Source organism: Hylobates moloch, unplaced genomic scaffold (genome assembly GCF_009828535.3).
Source record: "Hylobates moloch isolate HMO894 unplaced genomic scaffold, HMol_V3 SCAFFOLD_15, whole genome shotgun sequence".
In the NCBI taxonomy this organism is placed as follows: Eukaryota; Metazoa; Chordata; class Mammalia; order Primates; family Hylobatidae; genus Hylobates; species Hylobates moloch.
The window spans coordinates 70,804,189-70,821,729 of NW_026652290.1; the positions used below are offsets into that span (position 1 = coordinate 70,804,189).

A 17,541-nucleotide genomic window follows, 5' to 3' on the forward strand; every position below is an offset into this window, starting at 1 on the left:
AATCACTTGAGCCCGGGAGGTGGAAGTTTCGGTGAGCCAAGATCACGCCATTGCACTCCAGCCTGGGCAACAGAGCGAGACTCTGTCTCAAAAAAAAAAAATTCATTCAATTGTACACTATAAAAGGTGAATGTTGCTGAATTTATATTCTATCTCAATTGAAAAATAATACATTGGGAAAAAATACACTGGGAAGTCACAGGGGATGGATCAATCTCCAAGGAGTCCAAAAGGTGTTGATTCTACATACAGCAGTTAAGCCTGGTTAAGAGGATACAGAAGAAAGGATCGGTAGCTTAGATATTTTATGTAGTTTTGTAAGCAGATTTATAATTTCCTGATGGTAGTATACTGTGGTACCCAACAAATATGAAGGAAAAAAAGCAGCAAAGCAATAAAGACAGGATGGTATCACAAATGGAATTTATAGGGCTATAAAAATATTTCAAAAGATAGATGTTCCATGTGGAGGAATGATGAGTGGGAAGTATTGATCTGAAAGAGAATCAGAAAGGCAATCTGTTATATAGATGGAGGGAAAGACATTAGTTACTAGATATAAAAGGAATTAGCAGAAAATTCCAGAAACTTCAGGTCAACCAGACCATGTAGGAGAGAGATGAAACAGGAGAGAAGACAGGCTGCACTGTGCGGGCAAAAGTGTGCAGCCTTTTTATCATAAGAATAAGGGGATCCCAGACACAGTAAGACACTGACCAAGTAAGTAGACTGAAAGTTTTGGTCTAGGCTGTATTGTATATATTCCCCTCCGAGTTCCTCAACCGCTAACAGGCCTGAATATTAGCATTATGAAAAGAGAAACACATGCAATGGCAGTAAACAGAAGTTAGAAACACGTAGTCCATCTCTTTCCTGTTTAAAGAGTGGTCCATGAAACAGCAGCACCTGAGAGTTTTTTTTAGAAAATAAAATTCTTGGGCCCCTCCTCCAAAGAACAGAAATGCTATAGGTGGAGCCCAGTAATCTGTTTTCACATGCTTTCCAGGCAATTCTTACGCCCACAAAAGTTTAGAGCCAACGGCTGACTCCCCCTTAAAGAAAGATCTGGGAGAGATTTGAAAAGGGTTTAAGGCCGGGCGCGGTGGCTCACGCTTGTAATCCCAGCACTTTGGGAGGCCGAGGCAGGCGGATCACGAGGTCAGGAGATCGAGACCATGGTGAAACCCCGTCTCTACTAAAAATACAAAAAATTAGCCGGGCGTGGTGGCGGGCGCCTGTAGTCCCAGCTACTCGGAGAGGCTGAGGCAGGAGAATGGCGTGAACCCAGGAGGCAGAGCTTGCAGTGAGCCGAGATCGCGCCACTGCACTCCAGCCTGGGTGACAGAGTGAGACTCCGTCTCAAAAAAAAAAAAAAAAAAAAGAAAAGGGTTTATATTTCAGGTCAACAATTGCATCAAAAGGAGAAAATTAAAATCCTGTAGGGTACCACAGATCTGATGCATGCTCCATCACACTGTTCAAGTTGGTATTGGTAATAACTCATGTATTTGCATGTCATTGTCACCTCACCTTTTTTTCACAAGTCAGAAGCATTACATGAAAGAAACCATGCATGATAAAAAGGCAACTCTCCCCTCTGCACCCTAAAGGGACCTGACATTGGCACAGCCTAGGCAGCCTGTCACGTAGATTTCTCCCTCCATCTGTACCACTTGCTAGTAGAAATACTGGAGCTGCCCAAAGAGGGAAACTGACAACATGCCCCTCAGTGAAGAGGAACGTCCTTTCAACATTTACGAATCTCGAGCAGCCCTTCCACCATCTATTCATTGATGATGACAAGGACCATTAGCCTATGGTGATGGGGTTTGAGAAAATGTTTAAAGTGGAATCAAACACAGATCTATTCCACTATGTGTTGCAGTGTTAAGGAAATCACCTGCTCCAATCTATTGAGTAATATTTTATTCACACTAACATAATCTAAGAATGAGGTAACTCAGGTAAATCTAATAGGCACACAGTTAAACATTGATTATTGACTTAACATTTTTCAATTGTCTAATTTTAAATGCAAAGAATGAGATGAGTAAGACACAGTCCCTGCATCTAAGAGTTTACAATCTAGTGGGAAAGATGGACAAGTAAACTGGCAACTAAATATGGCAATTAAAATAATGGACAATTTGGAGCTCTAAAATCCATAAGCCTAGATACAAATTAGAGTTCATAAGGCAGCCACATGACAGACAATCACTCTGGGTGACTTTAGGGCTGGCTTGTTGAAAAACAGGTCTTTGAGCTGAGACTTCAATGATGAGCAAAAATTAGTATGATGAGAGTAGAACATTACAGATAGAAGAGCATGCTCAAAGGCCCGAGGTTTGAGATCAGGGCATATCTGGATACCACGCATAGTTAAATATTCAAACCCATGAATTGTACTTATTTTCTAAATTATTTCTAGGCCCCAGTCGTTACTGAAGATTTACTGAAAAATAGTTTAATTCTGTTCCCACTGTGCCTAGAAGAATGGGTGATAATGTTTAAATACTTAAAGTTACCATAATCTTTCAACTCATCTACTACAAGAACCTCCTTAACTAGCCTCCCTGCTTCCAGTTCTGCCCCCCTACAGTGTATTCTCCATAAAGCAGCCAACACGGTTTCCTTTTCTTAAGGAAAAATCAAAGCATTTCCTTCCCCAGCTTAAAAGCCTGCAGGGGCTCCCATTACACTGGAAATGAAATGTATCCTGGTTGCCATAGCCTCCTAATTCTTCTACCCCATATCCTAGTTCTCCCCTCTTTACTCACCCCATTCCAGCCAGATATGCGTCCTTTGGCCCCTTAAACATGCCAAGCCCCCTAGCCTTTGTATTGACTATTCCTTCTGCCGGAATCCTCTTCCCCCTGATATTCTCATTACTGGCTCCTTCCCATTATTTATCTCTCCATACAAATGTCACCTCCTTAAAGAAATATTCCCCAACCAATTTATCTAAAACAGCAATGCACCCCATGTTTCCTGCACATACATTGTTTACTTTTTGATTTCCTATCTTTACAGTAGATTGTCAGTTCCATAAGAACAGGAATTTTTCTGTCTTGTTTACTTACCACTGTGTCCCCAACACCTAGACCAAAGCTTGGCACATGGTTGTTGAATAAATGAATTTTTTAAAACCAGCTGATAAATATTTATGTGAAATATTTGACTATCCTATAATAATTTATCATATAAATTATTATATGTTTATTATACATGTATTATACATTTATGATATATCATTAATAATATTAACATATTGATTATATATTATATTTATTGTTAATGTATATTGTGAATATACATATAATCATATTTATTAGACTTTAAGTTTACTTTCAAAGTGATGATGCTGAATTTACTGCATTCAAAGTTCTGGAAAGAATCTCAAGCATTCTATGTTGATTCTAGCAGAATTTTACATAGAGATAATACATAATGACTGAATATATAATATACTTATATATGTAGACATACATGCTTAATGCTCATATATATCTCCATAATACATATCTATTATATATAACAGATAGTATATATACTATAATAGCAAGAAGTTACTAATAATGCCTAAATTGACATTATGCATACACATAACATTAGGCATATACATAGTATTAGTGCCAACCATAATCTTGAATGCTATAATCCTAAATGTTGAAATCCTGAAAGATCAAAATCCCTAAAGTCAGCCAGGTGTGGTGGCTTACACCTGTAAGCCCAGCATTTTGGGAGGCTGAGGCAGGAGGATTGATTGAGCCCAGCAGTGCGAGATCAGCCTGGGCAACATAGCAAGACTTCATTTCTGAAAGAAAAATAAAAATTTTAATTAAAAATCTCTAAAGTCTAAAATCCCTAATGATTAAAATCCTGAAAATCACAATCCTGAAAGATTAAAATTCTGAATGGGAAAATCTAGAAAGCCTAATTCTGGGGATATGATTAGTACATGTTTGGTTGTGTGCATGATAGTTGCATCATGTTAGCTGCATCATGTTAAACAGAACTATTACCTTGTTATTGTCTTTATTTGGAAGTGAATTATGGTTTAAGGAGACACATATGGGTGCCAAGTTGACAAGGGCTGGATTTGTGGACTTAATTTTAGGTGTCAATTTGACCAGGTTAAGGAATACCTAGAAATCTGATAAAGCATTATTTTGGGTGTGTCTGTAAGGGTGTTTCCAGAGATTACCGTGAGTCTGAGTAGACCAAGTGGGGAAGATCTGCCCTCAGTGTTTTCAGTGTTTCAGAGAAGTAAAAATGCAGGCAAAAGATACAAGAAATCTCCCCTGCCAAATTATTCAATTGTGTATGACTTCCGCATCTTCACACATAGTACCACGCTTGCCCTAAAAAAAATCCTTCTTTTGTGCCAACTGAATGTTTTTTTAAAAAGGGGGGGAAAGGAAAAAAAAAAAACCTTCATCGGAGAATAAAAGGAATTTATTTAAAGAGATGGGGTCTCATTCTGTCGCCCAGGCTGGAGTGCAGTGGTGTGATCATAGCTCACTATGGTCTCAAACTCTTGGCCTTAACCAATTCTCTCACCTCAACATTCCAAGTAGCTAGAACTACAGGTGCACACCACCATGCCTGGATAATTTTAAAATTTTTGTAGAGATGGAGTCTCACTATGCTGCTCAGGCTAGTCTCAAACTTCTGGCTTCACTCAATCCAACTGCCTCAGCCTCCCAAAGCACTGGGATTACAAGCATGAGCCACTATATCCAGCTAAAAAAAATGGAATTTGAAAAGCTCAGTGACCTTCTGAATGAAAGGCATTTGCTGATACAGAGGTTCCTCCAGTGATACAAAACACATTAAATGATGAACTATTCTTGATCAGGGATCTGTCCATCAAAGAAGATAGACTTCTATTTATTAAACCACCCAATCTAACAAAGAAAAACCAGTGCATGCTTCAGTTTGGCTAATGTGTGGCACTTTCAAAACCATCCCCACCATTTTTTACCAATTGCATACGATTCATCCCCCTGTTGGATCTCAAAATTCTAGAACTTATCCACTCGTTTATGTATGAATGACTGGACAAATGGGAAGCACTTTATAAAACACTTATTTGAAGATTTGGTGGATGTTGCAAAAGAAAATGGATTCAATTGAATCCCCAAATCATAATGACAGATTAGGTGCAATCAAAGCTTCTAAAAGTGAATTTCAAGATGTCACTAACGAAGTTTTTTTTTTCCATTCAGTCTGATGCATTTAGTGGAAAACTTAGATTGAGTCAATTGGCCATGAGATATGGCGATGATGAAAACTTCAATTTAAAAATGTGTCATTTGTCTGCATTGGCTTTCCTTCCAGCTGATGAAATTCCAGGAGCTTTTTTTTTTTTTTTTTGAGACAAAGTCTTGCTTTGTTGACCAAGCTGCAGTGCAGTGGCATGGTGCGATCTCGGCTCATTGCAACCTCCGCCTCCCAGGTTCAAGCGATTCTCCGGCCTCAGGCTCCAGAGTAACTGGGACTACAGGTACATGCCACCACACCCAGCTAATTTTTTGTATTTTTGTAATTTTTGTATTTTTAGTAGAGATGGGGTTTCACCGTGTTAGCCAGGATGGTCTCAATCTCCCGACCTCATGATCCACCCACCTCGGCCTCCCAAAGTGCTGGGGTTACAGGTGTGAGTCACTGCGCCCGGCCCAGCTTTTAATGGATTGAATCTGCATTTGCCTGAAGAAACCAGCAAAGTTACTGACTGGTTTAAAAACAATTAAGTGCATGGTAGGATTAGAAGACATATAATGGTGTTGTTGTTTGATCACAAGTATAGTCTGCACTAAATTTGTAGTCTGTATATGAGTGCATGCAGAATGAATTTCCATGTATGCAAAACACAGAAGCACAGCACTGAAGATGGAAAACCTTAATAGGGGATGCTCATGTCAGTGTATATCAAATCATAGAAGAATTTTGAAAAGCGCAGTGCCACGTAGAATATAGATGTAAACATATTTTCCTAAAAGAGCCAAGTTCAAAAAAAAAAAAGCAGCTATTCATCATGAAGGAAGACTACAAAATATAGGTAATGATTGTGAAAAGTTGGCCAATTCTTATGGACTACCTCCATGCAACTGTCTATAATCTATCACTATAATATACTTTTTTGTATGTCAAATTTTTTTTTTTTTTTTGAGACGGAGTTTCGCTCTTGTCACCCAGGCTGGAGTGCAGTTGCACAATCTTGGCTCACTGCAACCTCCACCTCCTGGGTCCACGTTATTCTCCTGCCTCAGCCTCCCGAGTAGCTGGGATTACAGGCGCATGTACACCACCACGGCTGGCTAATTTTTTGCATTTTTAGTAGAGACAGGGTTTGGCCATGTTGGGCACAATTCCTGGTCTCAAACTCCTGACCTCAGGTGATCCGCCCGCCTAGGCCTCCCAAAGTGCTGGGATTACAGGCGTGAGCCACTGCACCCAGCCAGAAGCATAAACTTTGTAAAGACGTTTAGAGTTCTAATTTGTTTTACGCTTTTTTTTGTTGTTTTTTTTGCAAATTTGACTCTACGAGTGTGTCACCACAATGCTGACCTAGTATTGTGTACGTATGTAAAAAATGTTGAAACTTCCTTAATAAATGAAGAGATGTCCTTTTTGTATACGTACATTTGTGAAAGATAAAATTTCTTGACATCCTGGCTTTTTGAGTGCCTGCATATACAGTGGTAATCTGTCACAATTTTTGATCAATCTCATCAAAAGACTTAGGTTGTCCATCAAGGTATGTCAGATGACCAGTTACAAAACTGGTTGCACACAATTACCAACTATAGTGATACACATTTATACATTTTGCTTTTAGACCTACTTCCTGATGAATATAGTTCATCTGCTTGTAAATGTTACACCTATGCAACTGTCATCAGTATACCTGAGTGTGTACAGTCACAAAAATACATACGTTATTATTACCTATCTCCTTGTGCAAACTGGCCTATGAAGTTTCTGTTGTGTTTTTAAATGTTTCTCAAATAAACCTCCTTTTTATTTTTATTTATTTATTTTTTTTGAGTAGGAGTCTCTCTCTGTCACCCAGGCTGGAGTGCAGTGGTGCGATCTCCGCTCACTGCAACCTCCGCCTCCCAAGTTCAAGCAATTCTCCTGCCTCAGCCTCCCGAGTAGCTGGGATTACAGGCGCCTGCCACCATGTCCAGCTAATTTTTGTATTTTTAGTAGAGACAGGGTTTCACCATGTTGGCCAGGCTGGTCTCAAACTTCTGACCTCAGGTTATCTGCTCGCCTCGGCCTCCCAAAGTGCTGGGATTACAGGTATGAACAACCGCGCCCGGCCAAAAATTAGTATTTTAAATACTCTTTGAATGATTTTTTTCCAGATTATATTTTTGGGATTTTGATCTTTCAGAACTGTGATTTGGGGGATTTTAGACTTTAAGGATTTTGATGTTTTGGAATTTCAACATGCAAGATTACGGCGTTTGGAATTGTATCTTTCAGGATTATGGCCCAAACGCACATAGTATATACATAATAAAGACATAAAAACCACAAGACTTTAAAAATAAATGGTTAAATTGGTTGTTTTATAGAATATACAAGATTTGGGGTTGGAAACTGGAGCAGGATAAGGTGGCTGTTGCTTTTTATCACCAGCTTTTCTATACTATTTGAGTTTTTTTTTTAATCCATGTGCATATGTTAATTTGATTTAAATTTTCAAAGTTTTAAATTTAAAAGCATTTGGGGCAGGGCATTGTGGCTCATGCCTGTAATCCCAGCACTTTGGGAAGACAAGGCAGATGAATTGCTTGAGTCCAGAGTTCAAGACCAGCCTGGGCAACATGGTGAAATCCCATCTCTACAAAAAATATGAATACAAAATGTAGCTGGGCATGACAGCACATGCCTCTAGTTAGCACATGCATCTTAGATAGCACATGATAGCACATGTGCTTAGATAGTACATGATAGCACTTGCCTCTAGTCCCAGCTATTAGGGAGGATAGGGTGGGGGAGGATCAACTGAGCCTGTGAGGTCGAGATTGCAGTGAGCTGTGATCACACTGCTGTACCCTAGCCTGGGTGACAGAGCAAGACTCTGTTTCAAATAAATAAATAAACAAATAAAAGCATTTTTAACTATGAATGGTAACAATACACACATGCATTTATTAAATCTTAAAACAGTAAGTTTGAGGCACAATTTTAGGTTAAATTCATACTTCTTGACAAACTGGGTGGATAATAAAAGTGTTACCCATTGCTTAAGGCAGTGATAGATGGAAATAAACAAGGCTGAAATAAATCATATATAAAAGATTCAATATGGGCTGGGTGTGGTGGCTCACACCTGTAATCCCAGCACTTTGGGAGGCCGAGGAGGGTGGATCACCTGAGGTTGGGAGTTCAAGACCAGCCTGACCAACACGGAGAAACCCCGTCTCTACTAAAAATACAAAAAATTAGCCGGGCGTGGTGGCAGATGCCTGTAATCCCAGCTACACAGGAGGGTGAGGCAGGAGAATCCCTTGAAACTGGTAGGCGGAGGTTGCGGTGAGCCAAGATCACGCCATTGCACTCCAGCCTGTGCAACAAGAATGAAACTCTGTCTCAAAAAAAAAAAAAAAAAAGATTCAGTATGAACTTAATAGAAGTTTAGGTTGTTTTTGGTTACGGATCCAGTGTTTTGAGGGAGAGGCCATGGACACAAGGTCACAATCTTTTTGTAATGTGTCCTTTTGTGTCACTACTTGGGAAAAAAACATCAAATGTAATAATTGTTTAGAACTGTGTTTAATATGTGAACGACTGTGACAGGCACAGCTAGCTGCATACCCCAAATCCATTCTCCCATTCTTCCCTTCTAACAGAACTCTGATTTTACTTGGGGCAGCAATGTGCCAGTTGATGTTTCCCAGACTTCCTTATAGTGGGGATGGCCAATGAAATGTAAGCCGTATCACTGGTTGGGACTTTCAAGACAGCTCTTCAACAGGGGCTGACTTGGCCGGGCGTAGTGGTTTCTCCATGTTGGGGTATTGCACTGGTACCCTTTCTTCTCCTAATCATGGTATGACTATTACGATTGGAGCTAAGCAGCAATCTTGAAACCTTGAGGGAGAGGCCAAGGACATCAGAGACTTTGGCCCTGACTTCCCTGAGGCACTTTAACATGCCAGGGGATGGAGGAAGAAGTGGGGAATGGGGGAATGAGGTAGGGAATGGGAAACAACTGGTAAAGGGAAGGAGAGGTGATGGAAATGTTCTGGAATTAATGGTAATGCTGCAAAACATTGTGAATATACTAAAAACTACTGTATATTTAGTGTTATGTAAATTATATCTCAATTTTGTTAATGCCACACACACAAAAAAAGGAAAGCAGAAAACAGGACTATGATGTAGTCCTTCCTACCTCTATTTGTAGCACAAGGGCAGTCATTCTCCAATTTTGCTTACCATACAACCTCCCTGACTTTTTCCTATCACTCCATACCAAAACAACTGCAGTGAAGATCCTCTCGAAGTACTGCAAGTAGAACTAAATGACTGAGCTCTCTCTAGATTTTATAATTTATTTCTGCAGGAGAAAGCATCTTTCTCTCTAGCGGAAATTCCTTCTGTGAGGAGGAGTATCATTAGTGTGTCATTCCTGGCTACTTTCTACCCTGCCCTTGTCACAGGGACATGCAGTGACTCATCTACTGGGTAAATTTAGAAAGAGAAACATGCATAGCCCAGGCATGTCCTCTTCTTCCTCCCGCTGGGAGCAAGTTACCCACAGGCATCATACTTCTGGCTCTACCCTAGAGCAGCCTCCCTGTGGCTTAAGTTGGGGGTGGCCAGTGTTTAATTCTGTAGTACAGGTCATTATAAAGTCCACTTACCTGCAGATAGACAGCACATTCCTAAAACTCTGCTTTACTCTTTGTCTTGTCAATAACTCACACAATGAAGAGAGGTGTTATTTGTTGGGCCCCTCAAACTACAACTCTTATTTTAAAGCCTTGGGAGGAATGTGAGTCAAGGAGTCTCCAGACTTCTAGCCCATTAACTCTGCAAGGCAGTGAACCATGCAGGAATCAACTGCTCAAAGTTTCATAAGCCACCTGGAATTTTCCCAGAATCTTTCTGAGACTCCTGATTCCTAGTATGAAGCATACTGCACAACAGATAGATATCTATATAGAAAGAAAAGGTAGATGTGGAGACATTTTTCTGCACTTTATCAGTGTTGGCTGGAACACAGCCCTCTTGGGACAGGGCTTCCGTAGGAGATTTATCTATGGGCTTTCCTGGCCTCCCCATACTTTTTCCACCTCACTTGCTGAAGAGAAGGAAAGCTGATATGACACATGCAGGTTTTTTACAGACACTCTGCTCTGGAAACTGGGGCAGACACCAGCCTTTTTGTTGATAAAAGACTCCAGCACGATATGCTGCTCAGTCAAGGTCCAGTCCACTACAACTGTACCTCACTTTGTGGAAAGAGGCGTCAGTGAGAAACCCTGTGGGGAATATTTGCAAGGTAAATCATACTTTGAATTGACAAACAAATACTGATATTTAAAGAAACCTGTGATGAGTTTTAAATGTCAGCACCTTTTCATGTAAAATCCTATTTTTTATATTGTAACCTACTACTTCATCCTGGGATCTGACTGCATGTGTCAATTTTGAATGCAGGAAGTGACCTATATGCTGCCTTAAAAAGCAGCCCTTAATGACTGTAAATATCTTTAACTGTTACAAAGCTTTCCTTATGTGGAATAAAATCCTGCCTTACTTAACCTTTCGCCATCAGTCCAGGGTCTGTTCCTTGGAGCCATACACTACGGCATCTTTCAAACAGTTAAAACAGCCATCGCACTACTATTTCTTCTCCAAGCCAACTATCCCCAAGCACTTCAATTTAATTCAGTTCCCTTTTGAAGGCCCCACTAGAGGCGTAGCCCTGTAGGGGATATGAAAACAAGCCACCAGCCTGAACTTCAAAATGTTGTCATTATTTTCTAGTGAGAGACACATACAACTGTACACAGATAACTGTAGCTGAAAGCAGAATGATTAAAAGTATAAACACAAAGTATAACTACTATAAATAAAATGCTATAAGAACAAAGATGGGAGAGGGAATTAGAGTTAACCATATTTATGTTTCTTGATTCTAATGGTGGTACTTATATTTTCAACCTCTAAAACACAGCTTTTCCATTTACTTGTCTACATAAGAAAAATGTATACATCTAAATCATGCATTATCTGACAAAGCCATTTAATAATTCATCCCAGTTTTCATTTTAAGCAATATTTAAGAAATATGGTATTCATCTCAGTGATAGCAGTAGGAGACAGACAAATTCCTAGGTAGACAGGGACAGGTCTCCAGTGAAACCCAATCTTCAAGTGAAACCTGAAACCGAGTTGCCAGTTCCAGGTGGAGTCCACAACCAGAGTGAGAACTTCCTCGATGCCTTTTAGCCAACTGAATGGTGCTTTTTCCAGGCCCACCCATGGAACAATTAGTATACACCCCATTCTGAGCCCATAAAAACCCCAGACTCAGCCTTACAGATGGCCATCCACTTTCAGGCCCCCTCTCACACAGAGGGCTACCCACTTCAGGTCCCCTCTCTTTACTGAGAGCTTTTCTGTCAGTCAACAAAATTCTTCTCTGCCTTGTTCACTCTCCAGTGTCCGCATACCTCATTCCTCTTGGTCATGGGACAAGAGTGAATGGCAGGTGCAAAAAGAGCTGTAACATATACTAATGCTCGCCGAGCTACAGGAGTGAAAATATCATTGTGTGCCAACATGCCCCCATTTGCTGAGCTGCAGGCAGCAGGACCCAATGAGTTGTGACATGCTCCCATTCACTGAAGCTGCAGGCAGCAGAAATGAATGAGAGTGTGACACCTTCTGGAGGCTCAGACCTCAGGACTCCCCAAGCAAAAGCTGTAACATCCCTTGGGATTCTGTGGTTGCTGGCATCTCCAAGTTATTGGGCACTGCCACATCCCCCTCATCCAGACACCAGCACCCAAGGTATAAGTTGGTCATGGCACTCCTGGACCAGCTGCGGGCTGACCACAGAGCCAAGGCAAGCATAGGATCCAGACCAGTAGCACAACCTGAGCGCAGTCTGCTGGGCCAAGCGGGCAGAGCAAGCCCAGTGGGCCCAAGAAAAGCCTGGGCAGAGGCACCACTGGCCATGGAGATTTCTGGCTGGCGAAGTGGCACTGAAAGAATTCTGTGTCATCAGAACTCAAATAAGCTACTCTTATTCTAAAAACACTCAGTCAAAAAAAAAAATTCTGAGTACATGTAAACCAACAGATTGTCACAATGCATTTCTAGGAGTGTCATTTGTATTCCCCTGAGAGCTGGTAAAGCATCAAAGCATCTATACACAGCATAATCAATTTCCCTTTCAAATTTTCAGACTATATTATTCTAGATGTAAATATAATTAAACATCTATAGAAACATCATAAACCAGGCCATAGTTACAAAGACTCTAAAGGCACAGGGGCTCAGTCCTCAGCTCTCTTAACCCTCTCCCAAAGTCCTCGATGCAAGAGAAGTTGGTGGGGAAAAAACATGGAGCTCCTTGAGAATGTGAAGATTTTTTAAAGTAGAGGATGAAAAGAGAGAGAAAAAAAAGAGTAACTTTAGAGTGGAGAAACCAGACAAACACTATCACAGCCAGATGATCAAGGTTAACATCAACAGTGATAAGTCATATTGATAGTATATACCCTTGATAGGTGTGACAAGAGCAGCACTTCACCTCTGTGGTCTTCCTTCCAATACCCCATTATCCCAGTCTTATCATAACAAAAATATCAGACAAATCCCAATCGGGGAGCATTCTACAAAGTACTTGACCTCAAAGTACTCCATAAAACTGCCAACGTCATCAACAACAAGATAAGTCCAACAGAATGTCACAGCCTCAATGAGCCTGAGGAGGCAAGGAGGCTAAATGTATCCTGGATGGGATCCTGGAACCGAAAAAAAGACATTAGGTAAAAATTAAGGAAACCTTGAATAAAGTAAGGACTTTAGTTCATAATAACGTATCCATATTGGCTTAAACCAGTTGTACGGTCCCTATACTAACAACACATCATTTTTGGTTGGAAAACATTTTTTGTGATTAACTCAAGTAAGCCAATTTAATTCATTGATCAATTTTCCATACAGGAAGGTTAAAACATTTTCCATTTTTTCCATGTCCCACTTTCATGTCATTGAAACAATTTTCACTGGGAATAGTTTCCATTCAAATAATTTAATGATGACTTTATCAATCCATATTTTGTCCATAATAAACGTTGCCAATTATAGGTTCTTCCATTGTGAATTTCCTTTCATAGCCATTATTTCTAACAAGCCAGTTTTCACCAAGATTTTATTATTCCATACTTTATTTTATTTTATTATTTTATTTTATTGTTTCTCTAGAGACAGTCTCACTCTGTTGCCCAGGCTGGTGGCTCATGCCTATAAGGTCAGAACTTTGGGAGGCCAAGGTGGGAGGCTTGCTTGAGGCCAGGAGTTCAAAACCAGCCTCTACCAAAGAAAAATTAAAAAGTTAGCTGGGCATGGTGACTCATGCCTGTAGTCCCAGCTACTCAGGAGGAAGCTGAGGCAGGAAGATCATGTGAGCCCAGCAGCTCAAGGCTACAGTGAGCTATGATCTTGCCTGGGTGACAGAGTAAGATCCTGAAAAAAAAAAAAAAACACCTATCAAGGTTCAAATCCCACCTCTTAACTTGTTGTATAACTGGGAAAGAAGTTACTTCCCCAGGCCTCAATGTCTCCATCTGTTAAACGAGAAAAACCATTGCAGTTACAGGGATGAGGATTAAATGAGACAACATATGTAAAATGTTGAGTACAGAGCTTGGCACATTCCAAATTGTCAGGGAATGTCAATGTAGATGTACGTAAATATGTGATGGTGAGTTTGTGCTACATACTATGCCTTCATCAATAGTGGGCATGTACTCTCTTCCATTTAGCATACTGCAAACTATAGGAATTATTGCCCTAAAGTTGACTTTTTAAACCCCATTATTTATATATAGTACATTTCTCTTTTCCATATTTTTAGTGCTGGTCCCAACTGATTATATACTGTGTTACCACTATGTGCACAAAAGTGGAAGTGTATAGTTAATAGAAATACATAATGTAATAGCAGAAAACATCATATAATGGGAAAGCACAAGTTTTAAAGTCAGAGAGATGTAGAATCAAATCCCATTTGTCAACTAAGGGCTTGTCCAAGTTACTGAATCTCTGTGCACCTGTTTTGTCCTTGTTAAAACAGGAATAAGAAATGCATCTCACAAAATTGTGATGATTAAGTAAACAACAGTGAAATGCTCAGCACAAAGAACACCCACAATAAATGTCACACATTCTCACACACACACACACACACACACACACACACACACAGAGAGAGAGAGAGACTCCTTAACTACTGCCATTTCTCTCTAGTGGACCATTCTGTGAGGTGATCTTTCGTACTTTACATTATGTGTTTTGGTGACTTATTGTGGCAGTTTTCAAAGCGGGATACCATACCCCTCGGTGCATCAAAGACTTTCTAAAGAGTACAGATCCATGCATAATGTTCAGGGAATCAATTTCCAGATCTTCAACTTCCACATATATTCTTTCCTAAAACTGACCTGAGATTCCTTTCCTACCTCCCTTTGCACAATCACCTTTGAAAGAAAGATCTCCTATTATCCTAAGTGAATTAATTCAAGAATGGAAAACTAAACATTCTATGTTCTCACTCATAAGTGGGAGCTAAGCTATGAGGATGCAAAGGCATAAGAATGATACAATGGACTCTGGGGACTCAGGGGGAAAGGATAGGAGGAGATGACGGATAAAAGGCTACACACTGGGTACAATGTACACTGCTTGGGTGATGGGTGCACCAACATCTCAGAAATCACCACTAATGAACTTATTCATGTAATCAAACACCACCTGTTCTCCAAAGATCTATTGGAAATAAAAATTAAATTAAATTTAAAAAAGATCTCTTTACAAAAGACACACTTTTACTCATTCTTAATCTTACCTTGGTACACTGCACCAAAGTGTAAAAACCTCTAGAGTACCAAATACAAGGATAATTCAACTCTTCCTCTAACTGAGGTTCCATAAACACCCCTAGTCTTCTCATTAATAAATTTCTGGCTGAGTGCAGTGGCTCACGCCTGTAATACCATCACTTTGGGAGGCCAAGTGCAGGAGGATCCCTTGAAGCCAGGATTTCGAGACTTGCCTGGGCAACAGAGACCATTTGTCTACAAAAAATAATTTAAAAATTAGCCATGCATGGTGGCACGAGCCTGTAGTCCCAGCTGCTTAGAAGGCTGAGGCAGAAGATCACTTGAGCCCAGGAGTTCCAGGCTGCAGTGAGCTATCATTGTGCCACTGCACTTGCTCCAGCCTGGGTGACAGAACAAGACTCCATCTCTTAAAAAAATAGAATTTAAAAAATAAACTTCTAACACAAATTTACCTTTAAATTTTAATAATGTTTATCATACTTTTTATTATTCATCTAGTGTTTTAATAATAATTTCAATAATAACTCAATCCAGACAAAAAATTTAATACTTGGAGCTGTTGAATACAATGAGTTATAAATTTCTCTTCAAAGAATCAGTATGTCAGTATGCTCAGTTCTTTGCGCTCTACTTTAAAGTCTAGCTTCCTCATTCTCCTCGCCCCTAGTTTCAGTAAACAACCTTTTCCACCAGTTCTAATCAGTAGTTCACATCTATTCCCCTGGCCACCTGCTCCATCCTGAGTCACCCCTGGTCATCAGGTCTGACGTGAATCATCCTGAGTCACCTGTTCTGTAACCACCCTTCCTTCCAAATTACTCACCCTGCCACTTGGGCTCGTACCCCTGCACTTTAAAATAGCCAATTGCAATTAGCTTAGACTGTACGGTCCAACCCTAGCCAACGGGAAAGACACAGCAGTAGGGGCTACCTGCATCAGGAATAAGAACCCCTTCCCCTCCCCTGTTCAGGTGTGCTCTCGCCATTGCTTCATCCACAAGTCGCACCATTCTACAGAAGTAAAATTGCCTTGCTAAGAAAATTCTTTGAGCACTAGTTCTTCTTTTTGGCACCGAAGAAAAAGCATGTGTTTCTAACAGAGACTTACTGTCAAAGGAAATTAAGAAAAAGCATTACACTTATTCATACATGTGCATACATGTACATATACACATTGAAGAAAAGTATGATAGGGTGAGCAAAAAAAAAAAAACCCTCAAGCAAAACAATGGGGTAATTCAGTGAGAGAAGTGGAATGAAAATCAAACTCAAAGAGGAAAAGAAATGAGTAAAATTTCCCACGGTTGAAGAGATTTATTTTAAATGAAGATGGTGGATATTAAATCACTACCGTATTTACATACCATTGCATAAATCTCAGTGACTTAATATTTTTATTTATAAATATCAGTATTTTCAACAAGCCAGACGTTACAAACTTGGCAACTACTTAAACTTAGGATGAAACAAAAATTAGATAACAGTTTCATTCTTTTAACAGCCAAAAAGGGGTCTAAAAAAAGGTTTGATCTCTGAAAAATTAAACCATCTAAGCGTCCTTCCTAAAACTCAAGTCAAGCCCAGGTAGCTTCAGTGGCAAGCAATGAGACCACTAGTTCAAAGACCCTCTTCTTTTCCTAACCAACTTCAACCTTCCCTCCTGTGCCGCTTACTCCCGCACCCAGCAGCCGCCCACTTCTGGTTCTCAGCAGTCCCTTCTACCCTTCTCTCCTCCTCCGCCACTTCCCTCCCCATTCCCCTACTTCCGCTCGTCCAAGTCCTCCGGCGCATGCGCGTTTCGCCTCCCTGCCAGCCGCCGCTGCTGTGTCATGACTGAGCGGAAGTCCCAGCCACAACGGGAAAAGGCATACTTTAGGTGGGAGGCGCTTCTCACAGCTTTCTCCCCTTCCTCCCATAACCTTTTTGATCTCCCACCGTAGGGGGCCTCCTACCCTGCACTCTCCCGAACACCTCGTAGTCCACGGATTTGAGTGGCCGAGCGGTAGACATGGCGGCGGCGAGCGCTCTGTTGAGGAGCCGGAGCGACGCTCGGGGCGCAGCGACTGCGGCGGCCGCGAGAGGGAGGGGACACATGGGACCGCTTGGCGCACCCCGCGCCTGTCACCGGTCCCGGACGCTAGCGCGCCGGGGTCACGCGTCGGAAGCGGCAAATGAGACTGCGGGACCTGGGAGCGAAGGCCGCCGGGGACGCCAGGAGGGAAGAGGCCGCTGGGCCCCAGGCATCCTAGGCCTCCTTTCCCTGCCTCTCTTCCCGGACTGGGGAGGATGCTGTCTCCACAGCGCTCCCTACCATTTAATTGATCAAGGTACTCTGTTCTCAAAGTTAGTAAATAAAAGCCGGATGCTGTGCCCAAAAAAAGTTGCTTCCCCCAGCTTTATTAAAGTGTAATTGACAAATAAAAGTTGGGTGTATTTGTGG

General features: G+C 40.9%; 1 protein-coding gene across 4 annotated transcripts in view; it reads right to left on the minus strand.

The window, feature by feature from the left end:
• The window catches only part of ACYP2 (acylphosphatase 2), a 192,632-nt gene extending 175,297 nt beyond the window's left edge, over window positions 1-17,335 (minus strand). For all 4 annotated transcript variants that reach the window (XM_032179003.2, XM_058428447.1, XM_058428446.1 and 1 more), the window contains exon 1: window positions 17,054-17,335. In XM_032179003.2, the coding sequence (XP_032034894.1) occupies window positions 17,054-17,195 (142 nt within the window). In that variant the 5' untranslated portion in view covers window positions 17,196-17,335. The remainder of the gene's footprint in view (window positions 1-17,053) is intronic.
• Between the last annotated feature and the right edge of the window lie 206 nt (window positions 17,336-17,541).